Source organism: Scophthalmus maximus, chromosome 4 (assembly GCF_022379125.1).
Source record: "Scophthalmus maximus strain ysfricsl-2021 chromosome 4, ASM2237912v1, whole genome shotgun sequence".
NCBI lineage: Eukaryota > Metazoa > Chordata > Actinopteri > Pleuronectiformes > Scophthalmidae > Scophthalmus > Scophthalmus maximus.
Genome location: NC_061518.1, coordinates 12,405,651 through 12,433,566, shown reverse-complemented (window position 1 = coordinate 12,433,566; position 27,916 = coordinate 12,405,651). Strand labels below are relative to the sequence as shown.

At 40.2% G+C, this 27,916-nt stretch overlaps 2 protein-coding genes and 1 non-coding gene across 6 annotated transcripts in view; 1 reads left to right on the top strand and 2 right to left on the bottom strand.

Moving 5' to 3' along the window:
* Positions 1 to 10: 10 nt before the first annotated feature.
* On the bottom strand, positions 11 to 7,450 carry kars1 (lysyl-tRNA synthetase 1). Of its 2 annotated transcripts, XM_035628385.1 has the most exons (15): positions 7,298 to 7,420; positions 6,407 to 6,574; positions 5,937 to 6,081; positions 5,658 to 5,823; positions 5,485 to 5,578; positions 5,046 to 5,232; positions 4,018 to 4,143; positions 3,767 to 3,886; positions 3,450 to 3,612; positions 2,400 to 2,573; positions 2,198 to 2,283; positions 2,033 to 2,118; positions 1,817 to 1,943; positions 1,543 to 1,686; positions 11 to 563 (listed from the first exon to the last, which is right to left on the bottom strand). In XM_035628385.1, exons 2-15 carry the CDS (start codon positions 6,544 to 6,546, stop codon positions 489 to 491), a joined length of 1,833 nt encoding a protein of 610 aa, XP_035484278.1. In that variant the 5' UTR covers positions 6,547 to 6,574; positions 7,298 to 7,420; the 3' UTR covers positions 11 to 488. The 2 variants fall into 2 exon arrangements, with proteins under 2 accessions (XP_035484278.1, XP_035484279.1); XM_035628386.2 differs by lacking the exon at positions 6,407 to 6,574 and having other exon boundaries at positions 7,298 to 7,450.
* Positions 7,451 to 8,086: 636 nt separating this feature from the next.
* On the top strand, positions 8,087 to 8,160 carry trnan-guu. Its single transcript has one exon. It is a non-coding gene; the product is annotated as a tRNA-Asn (tRNA).
* Positions 8,161 to 9,368: 1,208 nt separating this feature from the next.
* The window catches only part of nfat5b (nuclear factor of activated T cells 5b), a 32,986-nt gene continuing 14,438 nt past the window's right edge, over positions 9,369 to 27,916 (bottom strand). Inside the window, exons 1-13 of one of the 3 annotated variants that reach the window (XM_035627444.2) lie at positions 26,671 to 26,799; positions 24,965 to 25,027; positions 23,786 to 24,416; positions 22,383 to 22,569; positions 20,689 to 20,879; positions 20,277 to 20,449; positions 18,987 to 19,121; positions 18,840 to 18,892; positions 17,992 to 18,124; positions 17,386 to 17,460; positions 17,048 to 17,151; positions 15,001 to 16,849; positions 9,369 to 14,203 (exon numbers count right to left, since the gene is read on the bottom strand). In XM_035627444.2, the coding sequence (XP_035483337.1) occupies positions 13,965 to 14,203; positions 15,001 to 16,849; positions 17,048 to 17,151; positions 17,386 to 17,460; positions 17,992 to 18,124; positions 18,840 to 18,892; positions 18,987 to 19,121; positions 20,277 to 20,449; positions 20,689 to 20,879; positions 22,383 to 22,569; positions 23,786 to 24,411 (3,765 nt within the window). In that variant the 5' untranslated portion in view covers positions 24,412 to 24,416; positions 24,965 to 25,027; positions 26,671 to 26,799 and the 3' untranslated portion in view covers positions 9,369 to 13,964. Of the gene's footprint in view, positions 14,204 to 15,000; positions 16,850 to 17,047; positions 17,152 to 17,385; positions 17,461 to 17,991; positions 18,125 to 18,839; positions 18,893 to 18,986; positions 19,122 to 20,276; positions 20,450 to 20,688; positions 20,880 to 22,382; positions 22,570 to 23,785; positions 24,417 to 24,964; positions 25,028 to 26,670; positions 26,800 to 27,916 lie in introns of those variants that run through there. The other 2 variants (XM_035627441.2, XM_035627442.2) reach the window with 2 other exon arrangements.

Here is a 27,916-nt window from a genome sequence, read left to right as displayed (position 1 = left end):
GAATGAAAGATCAAGATTCATATGCCCTTTATTCAGATATAACCATGTTAATCTTCTGAACTTTAATTTTGCGGAATCAATCAGGGAATACAAGCAGACCTGGTAAAAACTGATGGTTATACTTAAAAAATTTAAAATATTAGGTGCTTGAGCTTTATTATCACAAGATGTATCTGTGTATTTGGTAACCATAATCCAGCATCCTTTGAAGTATCTCAAGCGTATAATCATAAATATTTCATCTAGGTCTGCTTACAACACCAGATCAAATCACATGATCAAGTTCCATCGGTTTACCGTCTGGATGACAATGAGGTCCAAGGAGGACGCAGCAAAAGTGATAAGAAAAACATAAAGGCTGTAACTGACACAGGACGGTTTCCCGTAACAGCAAGAATGCAACCTTTGACAGACTGACAATGATAAAACACAAAACCCGCAGACTCCACTGATGAGCACTGTGAGTAAAAGGTTCAGAGGTCATGTCATTAGACAGAGGTGCCCTCGGTGGGCGCTGATGTCTTATTGTCGTCAGGCTTCATGGCGGGGAACAGCAACACCTCCTGTGGCAAAAACAAAAACAAGACAAAACTTTCAGCGTTGGGTGTTTTGTTATATCAGTGGTCGTTTAAAATCCCCTTCCTTCCTGCAGGAAATTAGTTTTGCGCAGTGATTTGATTTCATTGTATCTCTGCTGTGAAGAGACGTTTGAACACATGTTTTTCCACCTCTGAGGAGACGGTTTCAGGACACTTTGTTCCCTTTTTTCCTACTCATTTACGGCGGTCATAGATGTTGAAACAGTTCCATTTCAAAACTACTTCTAATTACTCAACCCTGCTCATGACCTTGTTTCACATGGCGACTAAGGGATTTTCTGTACAAGAACGAGGGATATTTTCACCATGGTTTTTACATTACTTCAGAGGAACAACTCCTTGAATGTTATGCAATATTTCGTATCAATAGTATTTTCATTAGAAACCCCCCCCCCCCCCAGCTACTTCTGTTTCACTTTTGAATTCGAAGGACAAATTATCTGCGCCTTTGTGGACAGAAAGTCAGAGGTTTCCACAAGCTTCGTCTGTGATCTGGCTTGATCACATGGGTCCTTTTGACAACTCATTGTTTTTTTTCACCTTGCCCGGCGAGGCAGCCCATTTGTGACATTTGCTGCTTCTGTCACTCCATGTAACAGATCATAAAATGTTTTGATAAGTCACAACAACATGTTTTCCTCTTTGCCTGCAGACATTTAGCCTTTTGCAGTTGAGGGTAATGAAAGGGACATATGTTCCTCCTCATACGTTACAGTTCATTTCTTAAGGTGTGAATTTTGTTATGGTGGATAAAAGATTGTGAGTAACTATGTGATTTTCTGCTGGTTTGTCATGTCTCGTTCTAACAAGTTGCCACTGGTTTTCTCAGGGCAGTTGACAGCAATTTGCTCATCGATGTGATCCCCAGGTTTTTGGTGGAGGTATGCGTTCAAAAACAATGACTGCACCTGTTTGCATATCATGATTCATGCAATAGTGTTACCTTGATGTTGTTGGAGTCGGTCAGGAACATCGTGAGCCGATCAATGCCCATCCCCCAGCCAGCAGTTGGTGGCAGACCGTACTCCAGTGCCGTGCAGAAGGTCTCATCAATGAACATGGCCTCATCATCACCCTCAGCTTTGGCCTGAAACAGATTCAAATCTTAACATTAACATGCACCGATACAACTGCTCATACCGCAACAGCAAGAAGCCTGAACCTTTAGATAATTGAATGATGGAACCAGGAAGAAGGGAAGAGACTTTTACACTCACCTGGGCTTGCTGCTCAAAAAGTTCTCTCTGTCTAAATGGATCATTCAACTCAGTGTACGAATTGCAGATTTCCTTCTTCATCACAAAGAGCTCAAAACGCTCCGTCAGGCCTTTCTGCGATCTGTGCCTGTTACAATCACAGGGTTTCATTATGAACCTGAGCATTGAGTTCTTCAATTCATTATTCATATGAAGGTGAAATAAGGCGATTCTCACCATTTTGCTAAGGGACTCATGATTTGGGGGTGATCACAGATGAATGTAGGGTTGATACAGGTGACCTCGAGGAAATCTCCAACCAACTGTAGGGAGAGAAGTAATTGGTAAAAAGGAGAGAAAGCAGTAAACTGTACAAGATAGAGATGTTGATCAATAGAGCACCTTGTCAAGGAGGCGGGCAGTCGTTCTGGGTGGAGGACACTCAACTCCTTTCTGTTTGCACAGCTCATCAAAGAATTTACGTGTCTCTGAAGACAAAAGTGAGAAAGAGAAAGACAATAATCAGAAATGACTGAAACTAAAAAAGGACCTAATCTACCTTTTTAACTATTCACTAAATCTCTATATTTCTACAGATCCCTACCATCACTGTCGTAGCTGTCAGTAGGAGGGAATTTGACTCCCATGATCTTCTCCAGGTCGTGTGTCATGCTCACTCTTCTGAATGGTGGAGTGAAGTCAATCTCAAAGGCCTGTCCCTCTGGACCGTCGGGGTGATACTTCACCTTGTATCCTCCAGTGATGTGCTTCACCATTCCTGAAACACAGAGAGAATGACTGGGTTTGGGAGAGCAGCTATGTTATTTGCTCAATGTACATATTTCGTGGCAAAACTGAGAGGGCTTTTATATTTTACATTATAAACTTAATTCCTGTTGTCATCCTCAATGACAGTTTATCTCCTTGTTGCATCGCATCTGAGGAGAGCAGCAAAAAAAAAAGGGGAGACCTCAACTTCACTTTCAGTTCCACAAAGACGCTTTGCTCTGGCTGAGTATCGAAGACAACTTTTTCCTCTCAGGCTTTTTATTGCTAACTAGCTCAACCTTTTAGTTTGTACATGTTGAGGACAGGTCTGTACAGCTTCCTGATGAGGCGAGTCTGCCATCTGAGAAGATCATGGCATGCTCCACATTGGCTACATGTGAATGTTAATGTAAAATTTTAAGTACATGGCAGTTTATATTTTGCTTATTTCACAGGCTATTCTTTTTTGGAGCTAGCCTGTCACCTCTGGTCATAGAAATGGCTATTTTCAGCAAATGTTGGCATTTTTGTTGTAAGTATAATTGCTATCACATACAACCAGATAATTTTGTACAACATTTAGTGCAGCAAATACAATAATGTCAGCTGCTTATTACATTATTCACGGCAATAAAATAGGATAATCTTTTCATCACCAATGCCATTCGTGTATTTTTGGAAATGAAAGAAACCCAGAATTTCTCCCTGTGACAATCATGGCCACATTCAATACTTCCCCTTTATTATAAACTTCAGAGCACAGCGAGTCACAATGATACCAAACTAGCCCGGTCACGAAAAAAAAAAGGACACTGATACTACTTCACCCGTTCAGCACTGCATTCTGCGCCGCAATGAAAAAAGACCCATGCGTATTTTCACTTACCAGAGAGAAGTTTCTCTGTGATTTCCATCAAATCTTGGTAATCTGCATATGCCATGTAGAATTCACAGGTGGTGAACTCTGGATTATGAGTAAGATCGATGCCTTCATTCCTGAACTGCCGACCAATCTCATACACTCGGTCGATTCCACCAACCACGAGCATCTGTGGGGAAAGTGTGATGTATAGTAGACATATTTGGATATTTTGAGAAATGTGAAAAGCCATTTCAACCAAAAGTTTAATATACTAAAATATTCCCTCTGGAAATATTGATTACTGAAGAGGACTCTCGAGCGTGATGAACAAAATATTTTACCTTGTGGTAGAGTTCAGGAGCAATCCTCATGTACAGGTTCATATCCAGCTCATTGTGGTAAGTAACAAATGGACGAGCCACCGCTCCACCAGGAATAATGTTCATCATTGGTGTCTCAATCTAAAGAATTCAGCAAAACAAAAAAACCTTACACCCACTAACTTTGTGTGAATAATAATTTTACTACCAAAGCTGAGACATAAATAAGAAAACATTCGGCATCTCAATTAGCTACAGACTCCAATTCTTACCTCCAAAAATCCCAGCTGGTCCAGAAAGTTTCGCAGGTATGTGATGATTTTGGAGCGAGTTATGAACTTCTGCCTCACGTAGTCATTGAGAATCAGATCCAAGTAGCGCTGGCGGAATCGTGTTTCCTTTGAGAGACAGATTACGAGGTGGTGAGGAAAAAGTGCTTCAACATTGGTTATCGCTGCTATCAAACTTCGTGGAACCTTGCAAAATCCCATAGCTTTACCGCGATCCTTCCATCGTATTTGGTTTGTTGTATACTAGATAATGTCTTCTTGTTCTATGTGTCTGGACAAAAGATCAATCTTTGTTCCATAGCACAATGCAAATATATTATTTCACTAATTTATTTTATTTGACTTGTAGCATTAGAAAACAATATTAGAAGCAAAGTGGCTACTCCCAAAGGAAACCGGTTTGGGCAGATGTTTTGCAAACTGGATTACATCGTACCCAGAAACACGTGGAAGAGTGCACTCATAACTTATACGACAGGGAGAACATCAAGCCCTGCTCTTTTGGAAAAAAGCATAGAAGAAGCAGCAAATCCGAGAGTTTTGAATGCTACTAGTTCCCATGAAGAGAAAGAGGAATAGCTTGTCGTCATCTAAGAGCAAAACATCTGAAAAAGACCAAAAATAATTCAGGGAGCGTTGTACCAGACGGAAACCTTCCCTAGTTTACTGGATGAAACACTACACAACCCAGCACTAGTTACCACCATATAATAAATATAATAAATATAGTTCAACAATTAGTTCAATTTCCAGTTCATGACTTTCACACTGTAAATGCTCAATATAATATCTGCCACTGCCCTAAATGTATAGCAAATTGTGAGACATTAAAACGAATGCTTATACTTTGTGTTATCAAAATGTCTTCAGTATGAATGAGATATCACCCCGTTTACATGCTGTTACATGGTTACTATAGTATTTACAGAAATGTGTGATTTTTGTTGCTTTTAGGAAGAGAGACAGTTTTAGGCATCGCTCACTAACTTGGAGTGTCTAATGGACATTACCTTGTCTTTGAGGCCGAAATGGAGGTGGGGCAGCATGTGCAAACAAGGAGACAGCAGGGTCATCTCGATGGGAATGATGCTCAACTCCCCTTTTTTAGTCTTCCCTGGGTTTCCGCGAACACCGATAATGTCACCGCGGCGTAGTTTGTTGTTGATGGCCTCAAAGTCGACCTCAGACTTGTAGTTCCTTACAGAGTAAAACAAGAAACGCAGCACAGAAGTAAACTCACTGCACTCTTCAGTATCCAAATAAAATTATATTTATAAAATAAATAAATATGTATTATATTAATAAATAAAACTGTAATATGTTGTTAAAATTCACAGTAATATATTGGTGAGTGCACTAAACTGTGAAGTGAGCATCACTACGCCTACAAAGAATAATCATATACAGTGCATTGCAGAGTAAAGCAAGTATAAATTACTCAAGCTTTACCTTGAGTTTGCCATAACTTGCAACTTGACGCATTCACCTCGCAGGTCATAGAAGATCAGCTTGGCACCAGAAGCCCTCTTGGCATGGACACGGCCTGCCAAATAATATACGAGGTTTAACACTTAACGTATGACATAGCGAATGGGTTTAAGATCATAAAATATTCCTGGTACCTGACACGCTGAGAACAACATCTGCCAGCTGGTCTCCAGGCTGTAGATGGTTGTATTTCTCAATGAACTCTGTGAGAGACATGTCTACGTGGTACTTGTGTGGGTACGGGTCCTCCGCTGTGCCCTTCAGGTCCTGGATAGCCTGGGAGCGGATCTTGAAGTATTGCTACATCACAGAGAAACTGATTGTGATTGTTGGAATTCAAAAAAAAAAAAGACTGAAACATCAAAGGGTTTCATAGGTTAAGAGCAATGTATAAATCATACAAAAAATCTCACATTTGGGTCAAGAGACTCCTCATCCAGCCCACAGGCATTTTGCGCTTCCTGGTCATTGGACTCTTTCTTTTGCTCCACCTGCTCTTTGACCTTGGCTTCTTTCTCTGCTGCTTTCTTCTCAGCTTTCATCCGTCTCTTCAACTCACTAACAAGAAAAGTGAGGAGGAATCAAAGATCCGTCATAGGTTAGATATTACATTTTTGCGTTTAATGACACAACTACTGAAATTTACTAGACATTCAAACAGTTCAGCTAAACTTAAATGCACACAATGACTTCCCACATGATCACATAACGTATATTTTATTCTACACAGGTGTCTGAAAAAAATATATAAAAAAACCAAGGGGAACGGCACACTCTACAGACACACAACAAGTGATCGTGCAGTAAGTGAAAGGGTAACCACATTTACTCTTGATGACAAAAGGTTGGTTGTTTTTCTCAGTGGAACGGAAAAGCCACCAACCTTTTGTCACCTCTCCATCGGTTCCCGTAAATTTGAGCTGGGACTGCAGCTGCATGTGGGGCTGCACATTTTAACCACTGTCCCCTGACACCAAAGGCCCGGCACAGCTGCTGCCTGGCTGCTCTGACCAGACACAGCATGCTGATCTACCACAGTCAGCAGGCAGACCTGAGAAAATAGACATGTATACAAAAGGCAGTGTGCAAAGGCTGTCTTTGGCCGACCAGACAAAATGGATACACTGGTGGAGGAAATATAACTCGAGACTACGCGCCTGCAGACAGGTAGAAATAAAAACCCAACAAATTATTGACACAGAGCTTGTACATCAAATGAGGTCGACATAAGGTCGAAATGAGGTGTGTCACAGTCAGCAACAGACAGTTCCTGCTAGTAAGTTAAGGCAAGACGAGCCAATGGGAAACCTAGTTAGCATAATTTCTGACGCGTGTAAACACCAACAAATATGAATTAAATAAAGTCATGCAACTGCAAAACGGCGTAACTAAATATTCCAGGCGTCAGGATTAACATTTAGCAGAATCAAATATGAGCTCAATATGCGGAAGCACTCTTGAACAAATTGATTTCGGACCTTGTAGTTTTACCGAGTGGTAAAATGCACTACGGCGGATGGCTTCAGCTCACACTTAAGACTACAACTACCAGAGGCCTAGACGAACTGCATCATGGGATGTGTAGGCTCATCGTGCGCCTCCGTGCGGAACTACCACACGTCGCTGCCCCCTCTGATCTGATGTAACGTGTAGTAACATGCATAGCCACGTTTAAGCGGTCAAATGTGGAAACGGCACATTATTGGAGCAAAGTAACAGATTGTGGCGGGCTGAGGATGGTTTTAAATGCGGCTGAAGACACAAAGACTCTTACTTTTTGCTGAGTTTGTCTCCGTCCACCGCTGTGACGTCGGCCATGTTGAAAATTCGGTGCTCGGAAAGATCAGGGGATGTGCGCGCGCCGCAAAAACGCGAGAACTATATGGTGCGTTTGGGGCCCTGTCGGAACTTAGGCCAACGGAAACACGCTACAGCTTCATGGATCTAACATGATGGATGCATGCGCGGGACTTGTGTGGTTGTCACCGCCACAGGGGGGCGCCCACACACCAACATCACCCACTGTCAATACACTACCATGTATTTAAATGTCTGACTCAGACAGTCTGAGGAAACCAGCGAAGGACCCAGAAAATCCCGCAGATTAAGGACCAATAGCACTGACTTCAAACATAGGAAAGATAATGGAAAGAATGGTTACAGGTAAGGGTAAAGAATATCAATCGTATGGTGGGAAAAAATACAAAAGGCATTGGTCATTTTCATGGGGATTCAAGTAGAAAAAACCCAAACATTTATGTTCACTAGGAAGAAAGGTGTTGAAGCACAGATAATGATAGAAGTGAAAGTCTTAAACAAAAACATGACCATATTCATAACATAACATCCGAGTGTAAAAAGATCCTGAATGTAATGATATGTCAGGGTCAGAATGGGGGTTGGACAGATCTGTAATAAAAAGTATTTATGTAGCACTGATTAAATCAGTTTAAGACTATGGGTGTATTGCTTATGGTTCAGCTACTAGGCAAATCTTGAAGAGCATTCAATAGATACAACATAATGCGAAAATTTCAAAGATGAAAAACAAAACAACTCGCAAGTCTCTGTGGCGCAATTGGTTAGCGCGTTCGGCTGTTAACCGAAAGGTTGGTGGTTCAAGCCCACCCAGGGACGGAGTGCTTTTACAACCATTGTCCTTACACGCTTAAAGTGGCCAAAAATGTGCTTAAGCAGTAATCATAATTACCAAAATTCTCTTGCATATGTCTTGTCATAAAAATTTACACCTGTCAAATAAACAAAATCCTATAATTATGGACGTTATCTTACAATTAATACAATGATTTTATTTGGTCGCTAACTCTTGTTCACACTCCAATAAAATAGTTGGCGGTAATGCACCTTAACTCTTGTTAACGCCACCCAGAAAAAAGAAGAAAATATCTAAGAGCGACAGAGCAGCATGTCAGTCTCTGTGGGGCAACTTGAGTAGCACGTTCGGCTGTTACCTGAAAGATTGGTGGTTCGAGCCCACCCAGGGACGGAGCACAATTTTGCCAGAAGTTCTATAAATCTTATTGTGGAACAGGCTTAATGTGTGAAAAGAGCGATCAGTAATCACTAAACTTTTCTTGAGTCTTGTCATAGACACTATCTACACCTGTGAAAAAAAACTAAATCTGTGATTTCTTTCACAAAATTGAAAGAGACTGGACTGATACTAAGAACTGACTTTGTTTAATAGGTCATTTATTTTTAGTTATTGTTTTTTGTGTTGTTACATTTATTGGTTAGTGAACTCTGGTTCACACTCCAACATAGTAGGTGGCAGTAATGCACCTTAACGCTGGTTAACACCCACCCAGAAAAAAGAAGACAAAAACCTGAGTGTGATAGAACAGCATTTAAGTCTCTGTGGCGCAATTCGGTTAGCGTGTTTAGGATGTTAACTGAAAGGTTGGTGGTTCGAGCCCACCCAGGCACAGATCAGTTATTTGGGATGTTCTAAAAAGCTTAACGTGTTAAAGGTTTAACGTGAATTATAATGTCCTTAATGTTTTTAAGGAATAACGTCGTTATAACGTTATACTGATCTGTTTTTATTTTCCACAACCTGTTAATATTATGGGAGACCCATTTTTGATAAAATTGAATGCATTTCTGCCCAAAACCTTTTGAGTGAATAGACAAACTAAATCAATCACATTACCACCCTGGTAGAGGTAATAAATGTTACCATTTAAGAGTTTACTTACTAGACAAGCTGTCATGAAATTGCTACATTTTCTCACAACACACCTTCTGTTCGTCGGTAGAAGATCTTCAGCCCACAGTGAAATCCTCTTGCAGAAGACAAAACATGAAATAAAACATCAAAGGCCTTAACATTTAACATATATATGTTTAATATAGATAGCAGCAAGTAAACAAAAAATATTTGCGAAAAAAATATTTGCGAAAAAAAAGAGTCCCAACAAAAGCCAAATATTTAGAATTTTATATATAGGGTTGTTTTTTTCTACCCAGGGTGATTGTTTGACAATTTTTTACATTGTTAGACACAAAAAGGCTAAATTCCCCCCTCACTATTTCCAAGACTGATATAATCTGTTTACTAGTATAGTGGTTCTCTTGTGTCAAGAGTGAAGAGACTTCAGAGATGTGACTGAGGTGTGGAACAGGCACATGTTTTTGGGAAATTGATAACATCAGACTGGAACAAATTTAGATTAAATTACATAAAATATTGATGTTTTGCAGATTGTATACTTTTAAATCACAAGACAAACCAAACTAGTATGCATTGACGTTATTTGTCTGAATAAGAACAAAATATATGACAATCAAATGACATTCTGGTAACTCAGAGGCCCTGAGATAAATCATATAGACGAGCAACCACTACACCAATAAACAGTAAGCCTGGACACAACACAAACCAACACATAAACTCTGCAAGCAATAATGTAATTTAAAAAAAAAGAAGAAACAAAATTTTGACCCTTGAATTACAAAAAATAAAATAAAACTATGTCTGAGATTTTTGCTGAGGAGAGAAATTTGCATTTTAACTCACTAAAATATTTTGAATCAGATTTAGGCGGCACGTAAAGCATCAGGAAATATTTCAACAAGCATCATAAATAATAGACAGAACATCTATTTTGGTTTCTCAGGAGAGGCTATATAGAAAAATATATATTCAAAAACTAACAGATCTACATTTACAGTATATTAGCTGCATAGCAGTTTCAGAGAAAATTTGTCTGCATCTATGTTGTAAAACATAAATGCAATGGATATTTCAATACAAACAAGTAAGATGCACGACAGAAAATGCAAAACACATTTATCAACCACAACCACACTCATCTGCATGGTCACGGTTGTTGAGCATGTAAAGCACACTTAAAGTCTTATGGCTTAAAACATTCTAGTTAATGAGGACTAGTCATCACCGGTGGGGCCAGTGGGATGTTAAACAGACAACAATGGTAAAACATCTGGTCGATACCACGCCACCTCCTCAAGGCACATGTAGAGCTTATATTAGTGTCTAAAGTGACATTTTAGGAAAAGAAAAAGTCTCAATAACTGATGATGGCAAACTCAGTTTATTGATAATTCAATTATCCGTTAAAATTAAAAGCAAGCCAAATCTTGTTCTATTGCAGGAAACGGAGAAAGTTAGTTTGTAGTAATACTCATATTTCTCTGATCTACAGTTACATTGTAAATAAACAAACAAGGAAAATGTAATTACAAAAAAGTAATCACCTCCCGAGTATATGTATAAAAGAACATTCTGGATCTAAGTGAGGCGTGTACAGCCGTGCTGTATAATAACAATCAGTACTATATTCCCAGTAAAAATACTGAAAATAGTTGGTCTTATTTTAAATGATTTCTTATTGATTTATTTTGACAGTAAATACTCTTGAAGTTTGGTTCAATTTCCTCTGCTGTTAACCTTGTCATTAAAGAGGACAACAGGGCCAGGGATCCAATTACAAGCCTTGACCAAACACATGAGCAACTGTGCACAGGAATGCATATATATATTATTCAGAGTGTATGGGCTTTAACACTTTGCTGTCATCAAAACAGTTAGAACTATTATTACGGGAAACAATTTAGATAATATCCGACATACAAATAAATTAGACATGCTTCTCCAAAATGAGGTGCACAGGTACTACAAAAAAAGTGTAAAATAAACAAAAACAAATAAATTCATAAATATTAAAACACTGGAAATCTTAAGTTTTTCTACTTCACAAGTTGAAGAAAGCCAATCACAGATAGCTATTTTCTCCAAAGTCAGGTTTCCTTCAGGAGTAGGGTCCCTTTAAAAACCACTCAAACTGCTCAAACAGACCCACTGTAGTTTCACAAATCAAGTTAACATAATCTCCATCACAAAACAACAACTGTTTCTGATTGAAAAGTGTATAAAATGTAACTGTGTTTATGAATTTCTAACAACTGTACAGAGAAAACAAGACAACAATGCATTAAACTGAGCTAATTTTGTCATCATCAGAGACCAGCCCCTTGTTCATGCATACACGTAGACTCAATCTAAATATGACACAGCTATGACACAAACTATTTTGCCAAAACAACACAACAAACAGAAAGAAAGGTGTGACAGCCGCGCATCATGCCTTACAATGAAATCTATAAATTCAGGAGCAAAAATAGGCCGTGTATGCCTTTCTGTATTCCAACTTAACTGCAAGTAGGAAAAAAGAGCTCAGGGGCCATAAAAGTGGCCTATCATCAGGATTCATGCAAAGCAAGATTGGAGTCAAACTTTGGTCCTGAGGCCAGAGGCCGACTATAGCGGAGAACATTTAATCTGCAGAACTTCAACAGTTTGCATTTCTCACAAAACCTGTCAAATGGGCTCTATTCCTGCATGTAATACCTTAATCCAGACGATCATGTATAATGTACAGTTGTAGCAAACTAACTTCACTTTCATAAAACTAGTAAAAAGGCTCTTTTCTAGCTCATTTAAGAATACTACTCCAGTTCATGCGTGCCGGACGCAGACTGTGCCATCAAAATGACACAAAAACACAACAATGATCCTAACCTTATGACTAAAATTATATTAATATGCTATATTACATTCTACTCTCTCTACTGTAGACGCATGCTTTTAAATAACAGTTTTATGTCAAATGAAATCACAATACTAACAAAAATTTCTTGAACCAGAACTTTTTCTCATTTGTCCAGATCATCATTTATCTTTTTCACAAAGAAATAATGCACTAGGTTTTGGGAATGAAAAGTTGTAGTTGTAACATGGCTGGCAATGAGATGCACTGTCGTATTTAATTGAATGATATTGGATCAAAATTAAATGCTAGTGGAGATATTTTTATTGGGTCTGCTTGACTACATAAATGTTGCCATGCAAACACAGAGTGAAATGTATCTTCTTCACTGTAAACAATGAGGAAGAGGCGACTAAAAAAAGAAAAAAGAAAAAAAAAAGAAAAACCACCTCTTTTGGGACTGTAGTGTACCCTCGATGAGTCAAGTGGTCACAGCATCTTTAATTGCTGAATATAATGCATGTAAAAAAAAGGATCAGCCATTATTTCCACCACCACACTTTCTGAAAAGAGTCGTCTCTTTGTGATGTATTCAGAGGAGGATATTTTGTGTAAAAAGTCGCAAACTGACACAGTTCGATGAATACAGACTAAATGTTAGCCTGAACACGTTCACTTACCTACATTACAAAGCACTATGTGTACACTGGTGGAGACAGCAAAGTGTCTAATATTGAATATGTTTCATAGCTGGCAGTGGCCATCTCCACTGCAATGCCACACCGACAGCAATTCGCTCGACGAAAAATATTCTTTTGTAGGCATTACTGTTTCTAACAAGCCCAAACTAGTCTATATTTTTGTTTAGCCAAGGTTTTGTTGCAGATAGCAAAAAAAATGCTACAGTCCTTTATTTCCTTTCTATATCATATCAATAATCAATAAGTCACTTTGAGGGCTATCAGAGACAGATTGAGTGAACTTAATCATATCACCAGGTGCAAGCCAGCTGCTTTCATATATTTAGCGCCCACATATATGATAGACACCTGTCCACTGTGACTACGCATCAGATAAGCGTAGAAAATGTTTCAATTAATTCCTATATTCTTCAGTTTTCTACTTCTCAATGTCCCGCCTCCTCTCCAGCCCTCTAAACCTTCTTTCACTTCCCTTTCTGCACTGTTGAGAAAGCGTCAACAGCGGTTACTTTCGACATCTATTGATGTACTCAATCATTCATACCACAGCCTGTCCAAACCTTCCTGCCCGTACCACACACACTCCACCTTCAATGCAGCGACAACAAACCAAAAATACAATCAAACAAAAATATTAAGAAGTATTAAAGGGAACACTATTCATGGAAACCACTAAACACTTTGGAGAACACTTTAGAAAACACCACGAGAACTGAAAGACGGTGCTGCTCATGACTACAATCTACTAGATAGGAAAGAAATTCACAAGTTAAATGAATAAGTCATCATCTTCAAAACACTCATGACTATTTTTTCTCACAGTTCTCCTCTCCTCAATCTTATCATGCATGTTTTAACAATGCGGAGTCAGTCTTAAAAATTTCCTGTTCAGTATCTGGATTTCAATTTCTCCAGTTTGCCTTTATGATCTTTAACAAATATGTCACATATTCCGCCATCGTTTTGGATGAGGGACACTCAACAATGTCTAGGTCACATTCACAGTTTTTTTCCCAATGAATCCTTAGTTCTGATTAGTTCTAAACCAAATCATGTATTAGAAGGCTAGAAAAACATTATGTAAAACATAATGCTCAGTTTCTTTCAAATTAATTCATGTTAGGGTTAGGGTTTACCTGCGTGTTATTTTCAATAGACAACATTTGAACTTTTCTCTTTATCATCGGTATAAAATGAAGGGTGAAAGTTAATATGACCGAGTTAAGTTGCTGCCTGACTCCTGAAGGCTGACCAACAGGTCATCAATCTTCTCCATGTTTTGCGGGGCAGACATGCTGTTCTGCACAGTCCCAGACTGAGACAGGGACTGGCTGAGAAGGGACTGGATCCGTGCGTCACTCTCTCTTTGGCTCTGACCAGACTGGCTGATGGCTATTATCTGATCGGACAGCGTGTTTCCAGGAGTGTTCATCAACTGACCACATCCTGTGAGGAGACAACCATGAAAGAAGAGATATTTAAAATTTTGAGTAGAGGAGTTTTATGTTCCCTGTAGCTGTGCACTTTTCATATGCTCCCTTAACAGAAAGTTCACAATAATTACTTCTATTGTTCGTTTGGACAATTAAAAGTGAATTCATATAAGTGAAGGACAGTTATTGATTACATTTAATGAATGCCACATTCATAGTGGAGCTATAGCCTTTAAAAAAAGTTGTTAAGAAATGATTGACTTTATATTTTATCAAACAATGAAAAGGGGTAAGATAAATAGTACTTCATAAATAACAATGAAATATCCACCAATAAGATATATATAGATAGATAGATAGATAGATCAAAATACATTTGCTGATTTCTGGCCACCTGGGGGCACACATCACCACAATCGCCTTTTTGCTGATGTGGCCATCATCTTAACAAACAGTTATCTATTTATACATTGAGCAGAAACAGAGCAATGTCAGTGTTACTTTGGAGTCTACGCTTCTGGCCAACTGACGAGTTCAAATCTCACTCTTCCTTTTACTCTGCTTTGGTCTCTGCCCACTGCTGAGTCTATGTTCACCAACCAAAGTCACCAACTATGTCTGTTTGCCTTTAGTGTACAGTGGGTTTTTAAAGCTAAACAGCCTTTTACCACATCTGGAAACAATGCTAATGAGAAGTCAGATTGGCTATCATTCAAACCTAAAAGTGAATTGCACCATTTCTGAACTTGTTGACATTTCTTTCATCACAGCAGTTTCAGGGGGGCGTACACCAGGTAATCGATCCCTTACCGTTCTGAATCCCAAAAAGAAACAGGCCAGGTTGTTGGGGCTGGCTGGGCTGATTAATGGTCCCACTCACAGCAGTTTGAAAGAGCGCTCCTGGCTGTTGGACAGGGGAGGAGGTGGTCGTCTGAAGGCTCGCCACGCCGTTCTGTGAGGCAAACATGGGCGACTGTGTGAGCTCCTGAGCCAGTCCCCCCTGCAGAGAGGCCATGTTGGACTGAGGCATGAAGAGGCCCACAGGCTGCTCCTGCCGGTTGTTTGAGCTACTGCCCAGCTGCATGGGTTGTTGCTCCTGAAACATGACTTGCTGTCGTGGATGGGTGGGGTTCCCCAAAGCCATGGGCTCAGAGCGGTCCTGCTGGTTTACTGTCACCATATTAGATTGGGAAAAGAGCAGAGAGGAGTTCTGGGGCTCTTGAGAAACTAGACTGCTGCTGGTCAAAGGAGGCATCTGGCCCTGGCTGTTGAACAGGAGGCTGGAGGCCTGATCTGGTGTGGACAGGGTGTTGTTGCAGAACAGTAGGTTTGTCTGCTGTTGCTGCTGCTGGGCTGGAGATAGCGTGTTTGAAGGTGGATGTGGGGAGATGTTCTGAAATAAGGAAGCCTGCTGGGTCGGCTGTGTGTGGGTCTGAGGCTGGGAGGGCTGCTGCTGCTGCTCCATGGGGCTTCTCTGCTGGATTGGGGAGAGCTGGGTCTGAGCCTGAAATACTGATTGTGGTTCAGGGGCAGGGGATTGTAAGGCACTCAGGAAGGCCAGCTGTTGCTGTTGCTGCTGCTGCTGCTTCTGTTGTTGTTGTTGCTGCTGCTGCTGCTGCTGTTGTTGAGAATTGCTGGTTGCGAGCTGATTGGGTAGGGAGGATTGGGGGAGGAAAAGTCCAGGCGCTGAGGGTTGTTGCTCTGGAGACTGTAGGACTGTCATGGTGTTTTGAAAGAGAGAAGCCTGGACCTGCTCCTGAGATGATTTCTGAAACAGAGCCCCCTGTGGATCTTGTGTTTCAGCCAAAGAGCTGGGATTGTGGAACATGGGTGGTGAAGGGTGAGAGGGTGTCTGCTGGAGGAAGTTGGTCTGAATTAAAAGTAGGTCATTTGCCTGCTGAAAAAGACCTGCTTGTTGCTGTTGTTGCTGTTGTTGCTGTTGTTGTTGTTGCTGCTGCTGCTGCTGCTGCTGTTGCTGCTGTTGGGCCTGCTGGAAAAGAGACCCTGTGTTTGGCACCACCCCTTGTGATGAGCACTGCTGTTCTGCGTTCTTGCCCTGTGAGGCATCTTGAAAAATGCCACACTGCATCTGAATCTGTGACTGAAACAAATGCTGCTGTAAATTCTCCAACACCTGCTGCTGCTGTTGCAGTTGTTGTTGCTGCATTTGCTGCTGCTGTTGCTGTTGGTGTTGGATTTGCTGTTTTTGGATCTGTTGTTGGTGCTGGATTTGTTGCTGCTGCTGTTTGGCCAGGGGGTTGTCAGACTGAAGGGGTAAATTACAGAACCCTTTGGCCACATCATCTGGAGGGAACAGCGGCAACTGCTGCTGTTGGGGTGTAGGTGTTCCACACAGCCTCGTCACACCAGCAGACCCACTGCCTGGCCTCTCCTGCCCGAGGCCTTCTCTGGGCTCCAGGAGGAATTGCTGTGAGCCTTGCTGGAGCAGGGAGTCCGCAGGCACAGAAAATGAACTGGTGGCAGCAATGTCCTGCTTCTGGATGGTGCTCAAGGGCTCAGTGTTGGTAAAAACAGAAGCCTGGCCTTTGTCAGGGTCACATGCGGCCTGAGACAGGTTGTTGGAGAAGGGTCTGTTTTTATTTAGATGTCCTGTAGTCATGTCTGTGTTCTGCTGGGCTAGACACAGGTCACCAGTCTGCTAGCAACACATAATAGAAGATTTTAGGGTACGCACCACAACTGTGGTATTTTCAATTGCTAAACTTAATAATAACACTACGCTTACAATTTTCTAAAATTTATCACATATCAAGTTCCTTCCAACCCAGTTAAATTGTTTTCACGATGTAAAAGTTAAGAATGAGGCCTTTACTGAGGTAATAGATCAATACATCACCTTAAATACTCCAGAAGATTGGAGGTTGCTGGTCACCTCCATTGGAGTGACATCTTCTCTTTTCACTAAAGGCAACATAGAGGGCATCAAAGCACCATCTAGAACTGTAGGAACAGAAGCAAGGATCATATCAAATTGTATTCTCAAATGTTTTATTAATTAAAAAAATTAATTGAATAGTGTAGGCACTGTACAGTTTACATTATGTAGTCTATATAAAATAATATAAATACTCTCAAATGGGAGGCAAACAAAGCCTGATGGCCAACAACAACTAAGAGAGAGACAAGCTTTCTTCAAAATCGCTTACTGCCTCTTTAACAAAAGGAAAAAAAAACCTTTAAGTTGTTCATCAAAATTACAAGTCTTCACTGGAGACGACGTCTCTTTCTTCACGGGAACTTCATGTTTTGCTGCAGGAGCAAACATCAACAGAATCAGTCAACAGAGGAAAATCAATTGAAATCTTCATAAACATCCTCTCATTACAGTAATGTCATTAGGAAAGACTATAAATGTGGTGTAAAGGATAGTAGATGATGTATGTTATTTGTTTGAATTTGTTGGTCAGAAAGGTTTTTATCAAAGCAGCCAAAGGTCCAAAATGAGGATGACACTGGATTCCAGTGTTTAGAAATGGGTTCTGTTCTGTGCTCTGATCATACTGAACTGTAGGTGTTGAAGAACATTGACACTAGTAGATTTTAAAAAGGCCTTAACAAGCATAAACTCAACAAAGCTGTGATGCAGTTCTTGTTTCTGTAGTTCAGAACTACAATACAGTGTGCTTTTGTAACCTCTAGTTTTTGTAAATAATGACCTTATAATCAGTTACACTATTACTACTATTACTACAAACTGGACATCCCATCAATTGATAAGAGTCCGTAAAAAGAGAAACATTGCATAGTTTAGTAGATGAACTGAAATTGACTGAAACAAACCCGCATCAGGAGTGTAAGTAAAAGGCTGAACATCATGGGATCTCCCAGCATTTGTCACCACATAGACTCCCACAAACACTGATGAGGTGATGGCTTGATTCTGGTACGGAGGAACCTTCACTATCAAGTGATTCTTGGGGATGAGCAAACAAGAGCAAAATCATCAGTACATTAGTAGTAAGCCCATGTGCACATATCTAATCTGAGTCAAAGGGTGGGTAGATTAGAAAATAGTGAATAAACATACAACAATAGTGTTTGTAGCCTTTGCTTTTGTAGGGTTGTACAATGTTTGCAGTTGTAATGTAAATGTGCACTGTACAGGAGACAGCAAAGAAAGGATCAGACTGGATGTCAACAGGGATCACTCTGCAATCAGTTATGAAGAACAGTGGCCAACGTAAGCAGTACAGGTTTTGAAAAACAATGAAAATGTGATGATCTTTTCAGTTAGGAACATATGAAGATACATACGCTGTTTCAATCGGAGATATTGTATGAAAATCATTGTTTTTTTCCCAGACTACGTTCAATAAAAACAAAAATACAAGCGCCTTCTATTCTATTAACTGCAGATTTATCAATTCATCTGCTCCTGAGCATTATGTTCACCAGGGCAAATGCTTAAACTCGACTGTTGAGACACTCAGTGCACACTCAGAGACAGAGTGTAATTAGGTCAGAACACAATGAGGCTACTCAACCTTTCAACCAGCAGGCACTTAAGGTGATTACATGATTACAAGGCCCATACAAATCTGAAATGGCTGCTCTTATTTACTCAGCTCATTAGCAAATAGCATTAATCATTGGGTTCAAAAAATAAAGCAAACACAATCGGATTTTACCTGGTGAAACAGCTCCATGTCGATTTCAGCCTCTGCCTTCCACGATTTCTCATCTGGACAGAAGATGTTGCGTGTTGAAACACCACAATAAAAAATGGATGAACCCAAAACGTCCATGGCCAAAAAGTATTGAAAAAACACGCTTACCAGAAACATTCTCATGAAATATGACTTTGGTGTCTTTGAGAAAGTTTTTGCCAATGATGAAGACTTCTTCTCCACCCCTCACGGAACAACTGTGCAGTGATTTCTTCAAGATTTCAGGCACCCCTGCAGGCTGGGCTGTAAAGCGAGCAGATACAGAGTTTCACCTTAATTGGATCGGACTGCAACAGAGGCAGATAAGAAACGACGGGAGACAGAACCAAGGTCTTTAAGGGAAAAAGCGTTAACAGGTTGGCTATCGCGACTTATTTTTTGAAGAGGTCAATGTTAACCGTTTTTCACAAGATGTAAAACTAAGTAAATTTTCTTCTCCTGGTGATGTAAAAAAATTGAGAGGAAATCCATATGAGCAGTTGTTTAACCCTTAACATATTGAATCACTTAATCACCCAAAGTGTCACATTATTTTTACTGGCCACATCATTATTTTTACTGGCCACAACATCAATATATTTGCAGATTCTGCAAATATATTGATAAATCACATATGTTCACACTCGATTGTTACTTATTTGTTGTGTTATTTATGAAACAAATAATACCACTGTTTCAGCGTAAGGCCTTTGCTTAACCAGGATTATGTGGTCAGGGCAGCATTGTTTTTTTTAATAAATAGTTGGATATTTCTCAAAATAGTCAAAAGGGCTTTGAATATGCTAACACTCAACCCCCCTCCCCTTTTCCACTAATACAATTCACTAACCCTTTTGACTGCTCCGCAACACACTCACACACACACACATGCCAAGAGGATTATGATTTTTTCTTTCTTTTTTTAAGGTTTGTGGAAAGATATTTCCCTGGGTTGCATGCTGGCTCTGTGTAAACAATAGAAGTCCACACACCTCTATTGTTTTGTTCTTTCCTTCTCTTTCTCCCCTGTCGCTCCCAAATGCAATTACACAGAAACATTCTTATGGACCTAAGCGTCTTTCCTGTTTATGAAACCAACCACACCCTCATACTGGACGCATTATTAAATAACACCTGAGTCTGAAGGAATCTTTACACATTGTCTCCAAATGCTGACATCAAAAGACAAAGGTCTCCAGACCCTAGGCTACACTAAACTTTAGAAACTGGGCCTCTCCTGTTAAAAGAGAAGAATGAAATGACTCAGTTTACAGAATAAATGGTTATTATTAAGTTAGTAGGTTACAGGTTTCTGTGTTAACTGTTAGTTCAACTTATTCTAAACAGAATTTGTTTCATTAAGATTCAATTCATAGAATAACAATTTCCACAGAGATAAACATGAGGAGGTTGACATACTACACAAGATTGGAGATGAGGGAGTCTGGAGTATGAGCACTGATCCGTCTGAACGCGGGATGTTGACCCGAAACACCAGGCGAGCGCGTGTGCTCTTCTTTTTGGACCCAGCGACGCCAATACGAGCCTCGACATCAGCATTACGTAGCTTCAAGATCCCGACACAGTCCACCCTGCATGGAGAGACATCGTCAAACAACTTTTTTTTACAAAACTAGCAGCACTTTACAACACTTAATACACTGACTTCTTAATATATTTATTTACCTTATAGCTCACATGTGTCTATCACACAAGTCTTATTACACATTTGACAGGAAAAAAGCTTTTATGGGATGTGTTTCATGTGGTTTAATATTTTAAAAAATCATCACAGAAACTACCCGATCTTTTTCTCAAGAACAGTACATACGCTAGTGTCATGTTGGTGCTTGGATCAAGGGAAACCTCAATGACAGTTGTGCCGTCGATGTCAACCTCCTTGCAGGTTGTGGTGTTGCGGCCGGTCACCCTGCACGCCTGGTAAAATCCATGAGGCTTCACGCGTCCAGTATCGCTGCCCACAAACACTTGTAAAATCACCGGCTCGTTTGCCCCCTCCAGCTGTGATAGTGAAAAAAGAAAAGGAATTAAAAGACATCAGCTGATAGAGAAGGTCTGGGTCTGATACATTCCGCAGGGTGTCAGTGTGATTTCCGAAGGATATGAGAAGGATCAGCTCATTATCTCTCCTGTCCTGTCACGTCTGGAGCTGAACTCGTTCCTGTGTCTCTTCAACTTTCTCTTGTTCAGCAGATGCTGACTAAGTGTATTTCCCAGCCTGTCCAACAGATTCCCTCACTGTGTTCCCCAAGAGCATTTTAGCATTATCAATAACTTCCTCAATTAGTATTAGTTTGTTCACAAGCCCATCTTAATTCCACTTCCTTGTGCCATCTAGTCAGCCTACTAAAAGTCACTAATGTTTTTTTTATCTTCTACTGTGAACTATCTCTGCATCTGGATTCAACAGCTCTACCCTTGCACTTTTCAAACAAGCAAGGACCTGAGCAAGCAAGAGTCGCACTACTTTATCCCCAGATTAATCTCAAAATCACAAGTTGAGGCTACAAACTGGCTAAATTGAAGATCAAGCGCAAGACAATGTCTCTGTTCTGGCTCCTTTTCTGACTCTCTGCTGCTGAGGTTACAGCCTCAAATTCAGTTCATGCATAGAGGTATTCTCCTTGGTCTGCTCGTCACAGTTCCACCTCTGTGGTCCATTGAGACTCAGAAAGAAGAGGTTTTCTTTCTATCCGACCTCCAGATTTCTGCATTTCAATATGAAAGTGGTTCATATCATAACAGCATTAACATTTTCTTAAACGTTACCACTACTTTGGCAGAGTTGGGAAACCGTGACAGTTCTCTGAAATCTTAAAAATCACAGCTGAATACACCACTGGTGGTGAAGTCTGTCTCTACTGTCCGTTTGTTCCCATAGTTTTACAGATTACCTCGATTAGAAAGCTTGATTCCTGTGAGTTAAATCAAGGAGGTATTACTGACTCCTTGACATTTCCTACCACCATGTAGACATGCACTCAAACATAAGAAAAACGTTGCAGCCTGATTTGAATGACGTTGGCTGTGGATATTCATGGTCCACAGAGGACCACAAAATTTAATTCACCGCACAACACAACTCAAAAGGTAATGCGGTTGGTTGTCAACCGCAAATATGAAGTATATAAGTCATGCTGGGGATAAAGAGGGGTTCTTCAAATCCAGTCCCAATACTCCTAAAACAACAGTTTTACAATGACACTTATATAATACAAAATACAAAACACTAAAACATTGTGAAAATTTAACAGGAAGCCATATTGCAGAGCGAATACAAATCAAACCTAGGTCAGACCTGACGGCATCTGGCAATCAGTTTTAGCAGAATCCATGTAAAATCCATGTAAACTTGATTTTTTGACTCACTGCAAATACAGTAAATACTACGCATGTATTTCAAAGCCTCTGGCAGAAGTTAGGCCAATATCAACTTAACTTAAACGTATAAGACACAATGGAAAAGTTGAAACTCAGACTGTAGAGTTTATTATATAGAGTTACCTTCACAGTCGGGAAGCCCTGCTGCGTACGGTCCTTCACTGACCCTCTGCTGCCTTCAGTCAGATAGCGGGCTCGGTGCTGAGTCTCAGGCTGGACAAGGATCTTCAGTTCCTTCCCCTCACTCTTCTGTGGGTATTGCATCGAAAGAGTTCCCCCTTTTTGGTTAGTTGTCTGAGGATCATCAGAGCTGCAACAAATAGAGGTTTGACAGAGACATCAGCAGATCACTTCCAATTCTCACATTTTCTAGAAATTCTACTGTACTACATGTATCCTAGCTGGAATCTTTTGGCCGTGTTGAGGATTAAAAAAACATGTCCTCAACTCATCCTTGGATGATATACTGCTGGCACCAACCTTAGGTTCAGAAGCCAACGAGTAAAAAGAAAAGAAACAACATGAACCCTGTAAATATCAAATATCTGTGTATATATCGGGCTGAAAATTGCTCTCATAGGCGCAGCAGTGAAAAGGCTTGGAAGTTACCATGGTGCACTGAGCAATGCAGAGTTAAGAGGCCCTCCATCAACCAAGCATATTCTATCCACAGCTCTTAAAGCGGTCAGAGTTATCTGTTTATTTAATCTGCTCTACTTATCCTAGGTCTTTGAGAGGGGCTCCGTGATTCACTGCGGCTGACCATTGTTTGTACTTCAGTATCCTGCCCCTCCCTCCCCTCTGATCTAGCCGCTCTTCTTCGGTCAAAGTGTGGTGGGAAATTTAGAGCCGGCGTAGTTTGTTAATTTCCATCTGTTGGTGTATGTCCATGTGTCATTTACTAATAATAACCTACTGTGACAATAAGGAGGAGAGGTGCATGAGATTATCAAGAAGGACCTTTAACAGCAAGAACAAAATTATACTAGTGTCTAAGTACCTTCTTAAGAGCCTAAAGGTGCAAATACCAATGACAGAATATTAAATTAATGACAAGTTAATTAACTACTGAGTGAACAACTAACCAAGTGCAGTGTTTGTTTTCTTTGGTCACTGATGGGTGACTAGACTATACTTCCATACTGAGCAAAATGATAAACTGGATGATTTGATAAACATGAAAAAAAACACATGTACAGTATGTGATATGAAAGGTTGGAGCAAGAGAGTGTTTGGCATTATTACTTGAGAAAATTACTTGACGGAAATGATTTGTCATGATTGATCAAAATAATTACATTTCACATTTCGGTTTATAGATTAACCATTTGCCTCTCTAGATTATCTTGTGGAAGAATGGTGCTAACCTTCCAGTAGAGAATGTGGTGGCCTCACATTTTACGACACCTAAAGTTCTTTTTTTTATTCTTCAATTTATCTGCACACATCCATAGCCTCCTTGCAATCCCTTGGAGATGTTCTAAATGTGTTCTTTACAACCAAATACATCTAAAGGTTACACAAACCTTCCTTTAGATCCGGTCTTGTTGTCAGGGCCTAACTGTGACAGGACAAAGTGTGGGCCTTTGGCGCTGTCGGCATCAAACACGTCCATGCTGGCTCCCTGTGCAGGCACGGACTTGGGTCCAGGCCTCTGTCGAGGGGTACGTTTACGGGACTTTCTTGGTACCTCTGTGTTGTCGTTGTAAGACACAGCACTCATGACACTGAAGTTGGAGAGAGAGTCATCCATCCAGATGCTGTTACTCTGCTCAGAGTCCAGGGATGTTTCATCCTGGCAGGACATACGGCTGTCATCAAACAAGTCTTGTGGAGGTGGAGAGATGTTCAGTATGGTGCGGCGCTTAGATGGGGTCATCTGGTGATGTGGGAGGGCTTCCTGGGATGTCGCACCTCTTCCACCCCCTAGTTCACTGCTCCCCCTGCAGTTACCACCACTGCTGCTGTTACCATTCCCGTTTTCTGCTCCCACAACCTCTGGTACCGCTCTGCTACTCCTGGCATCCTCTGGGTCAACATTGTTACTGTGAACTGGGTTCTGGTCACTGACTGAAGTACTGGAATGCATGGTGGAGCTGGAAGAGGTGGAAAGAGCACTGCGGGGGCCTTCCATGGTCATAGAAGAGGGCATGGCATCTACAGTGCAAATGATTAGACAGTGAATAAAGGCATCTCAAACTGTGTTGGCTAGCAGTCCCATTTAAGCAGCAAAATGTCTTTATGATTGTTTATTTTTGCTTTTGTTTAGTATTGTTTCCAATTAAAAATTCCCCCTTTTAATTGGATCATATATATGTGTGTGTGTGTGTGTCTGTGGACAGTATGTGACGCACTGTATAGGTATGACTCAAACGAGGCCAAAGGAGAGATGAGAGATGAGCAGTCCCCTTTATCTAAAAAAAACTTAAATAAGAGTAAAAATGATTGTGAATTATTTAAATTCTAAAAAATAAAATAAAATCAATAAAACTGAATGAATTTATCATTATTATTAGCATTTTGTTTGTGTTCAACTGAATGAAAAAAATAGCCAAAATGTTGAAATGAAGAGGAAGTTCAAAATGTTCATGTGCAAAATAAGATACATGCCAATTATTGGAGCTTTATTGTTTTTTTTATGCTACAAAAGTTAATTTCGTTGGGACTGAACGTAGCCACAGAGACAAAATAAACAAGCTTCTGACCTATGAAGCAGAGAACTGCAGACCATTTTATATGCAGACACTCCCTGCTTCAGAGGGAACTTCCTGGAATATAAAAATGAGACAGCGAATGAGCAATAAGAGCTGAACAGTAAAAATGTATTCAGAATGAGAAAAAAAAAATAATAATAACACAAGGTATTTTTTTTTCTTTGTCCAAAAAAAAAGTGCTGCTCCAGCATGCTGACACACACTGTAATTTCAAAAGCATTCAAATAGTTACAGTGAACTAGATGAAGAGTGGGGAAAGGTGTGGTTAAGTTGTAGATTGTAAAAAATTAGTTAGACTGGTGACACACTGGATTGTTTGGTGACTCATTAGTTTGCAAAACACAGTTGGAGAGAAAAAGAGGCACATACAACGTATGGATGTATAGTGTAATTTTTAGCAAGGATCGCAACACAAAGACTTTGTTCATCACATATCTTAATTTGCACCCCGAAAATATGAACAAATACTGAAAGATGGTCCATCCTGTATGACTGTCCCCGTCTTGTCTCTCTTCTGCAGGATAGCAAATTAGCCATTACCTCTAAAAACATTCATGCGCTGAGTGACTGAGAAAAATAAATGCCATGCATTAAAACCTATTTTTTTAGAGGTTTTTTATCCATTACCGATTAGTTTGGTCTACATTTGTTGTACACGTCTTCAGAGACCGGAAGGGTGTAGGAGAGGGGAATCTTTTCACTTTCTTCTTTTTGTACTCCTTTAATGGCAGAATACATCCAGTTTAATGTTATACTGTGGCTTTATTAACCCGCTAGTGTGACCCGGGGCAAAAAATGCTACTGGCCACCTGTCAACAACCTGCTCCTCACAGTCAAAAGAAATAAATCTGATGTAGCACTAGTATCAACGCACGTTGTGCACCTGCCTATGTAGGACCATATTACTATCTTGGTAATGTTCCCTTTACAAAACTGTAACTTCAGACCAAGTTTTGTTGGTCAATCGCACAATCCCTTTCTGCGGCCTCAAGATAGCAAGGTGCTTACAATGTGACCACAGCTCATTTTAAGTCCTACACGCCCATGGGTGCTCAGATGAGCCAAAGTGCCGGACAGGAAGATTACACTAGCAAAGACACTATATACATTTAACTAATTTGTGTTTCTCTGCCAATATAATTTCCGTCTATCTTTTTAAAGAAAAGTGACAAAATTCTTCGAAACAACCAATTTCTTTGCGCTGACCATGCTTCACTGAAAAAATAAGCTTTGCCAGGCTCTTGCATCATCCAAGGGTACTGTGTTCAGTGTAAACCATGAATTAATCCTACATTTAGTGCATGAAGTTGATAAAACAACATGTAGAAAATGGACAATGACAGATACTGTCTGAAATTATTGTATGTGAATTACATTTCAAAACTTGTTGCTGAACGACACAAAATGTGGTGGACCTCAACAATTTCTTCAACCAAATATTTCACAATGTCCCAGCTGGTACAGATAGCAGCATGTTCTCTTCATTTAACTCCAATGACAGAACTTCCTTATTGCATGTTTTCTTTTTTCTTTTTGGACAAACATGTGAGGATCACAGAGTAACAGACGGCTTGTCAGACTGGCTTTCCTGCCGTATGCAGGTGTTTGTTTCTCTACAGGTACAGAGTGTTTTGGGGTGGGGCATGATCGGTCCGGCTCGCAGAGGAGAAATAAGAATGAGAGGAGCAGGATCCTACCTGATGCTAGAGGAGCTGAAGGGGGAGGCCCTGCCTCTCCGCCACTCTTTTGACTCATGGCGTTTGGGTTCTGCTGAGTGGAGGAAGGCAACTGCAGCTCTCTGGGAAGAAGGTCATACACTGATTCTATTGAGAGAGGAGAAGGAACAGATAACAGGAACTTAACAGTTTGTTTTGAAAATGTGAAAATGGCACAACTCTTTGCTTTGCATCATGCTTTCGTCAGAAATACCATTTCTCTATGCGAGTCGGTTCAATGATGATGCTTGTATTACAAGCATCATCATTCCGTGTCACACGGAACTGTAACAATCACAACTTTTATTGCAATTATAAAAACATGCAAACTGTGACCTGATTGGCAATGAATCTGTTAAATGACAAGGAAATACTCACACTACAGAGCAATTTCTTTGGAAACCGTGTGTTCAGATGCCAAATAGGCTTCCACCTTTTTACTACGGCCAAACTCTGCTGCCGGCTGCCAGTATGAAAAAATTATGTCACACTGTTGCCTCCTCTCACAGAGATGGTGTCATTGGTTTAAAGAAACAAAATACTAATACATAATTAGTTGGTTGATGAACTCCAAACACCAAGAGGGGAAGAAAACAGACATTTGAGAGGGAATAAATATTAAGTGACCTTGTTTCTGATCATTATTAACAAGATTTTTTATCAAGACTAAAACTATTACATTCTTACAAGTTTTCACCAATTTCACGTTTCAATACTCTGAAGTTGTTGGACCCATGATGGGGAGTAAATCAAAGTAGGAAAATCAAGCAAATATATTATCTTTTTTATTCCCCTCCCTCATCCTTGTCAAAACCTGGCAGCTTCATAACCCACAATGCAATTCAACTGCCGACCATGAGGATAGAGATTTGGGTTTGTGACGCTAGTAGAGGCTAATGTAGCCTTGAGCTGTTAGCCTCGAGCAGAGATGAAGAGTACACGACAGAAGACTGGACTCTACATCTGCAGATTTATTTCTTTTTTAAACATGTGGTCCCCAACCAACGTTGACTCAAAGGAAATAACGAGGCAATTTATCAGCTCTTTTGTGCAGCTCCCCCTGGAGCCATGAAAGATTTTACAACTTTTCTTCACATTTGCAGCAGCCCTACCTAACACCTGTAGTCACAATTCTGCCTTGGGGTTTGTAAATAACGCTACAACAATTAATTGATTAATTGATCACATGAAAATTAATAGGCAATTATTTCGATTATTGTTATTATTC

Bases quoted from the DNA above. Each gene is read 5' to 3' on its own strand.
- kars1 (XM_035628385.1), bottom strand. From the start codon at position 6,546: ATGCTGTGTCTGGTCAGAGCAGCCAGGCAGCAGCTGTGCCGGGCCTTT. The intron at 5,579-5,657 runs GTACCAGGAATA...ATTATTTGGCAG, and splicing joins TGTTGTTCTCAGCGTGTCAG to GCCGTGTCCATGCCAAGAGG. The intron at 564-1,542 runs GTAACACTATTG...TTTTTGCCACAG, and splicing joins CCGACTCCAACAACATCAAG to GAGGTGTTGCTGTTCCCCGC.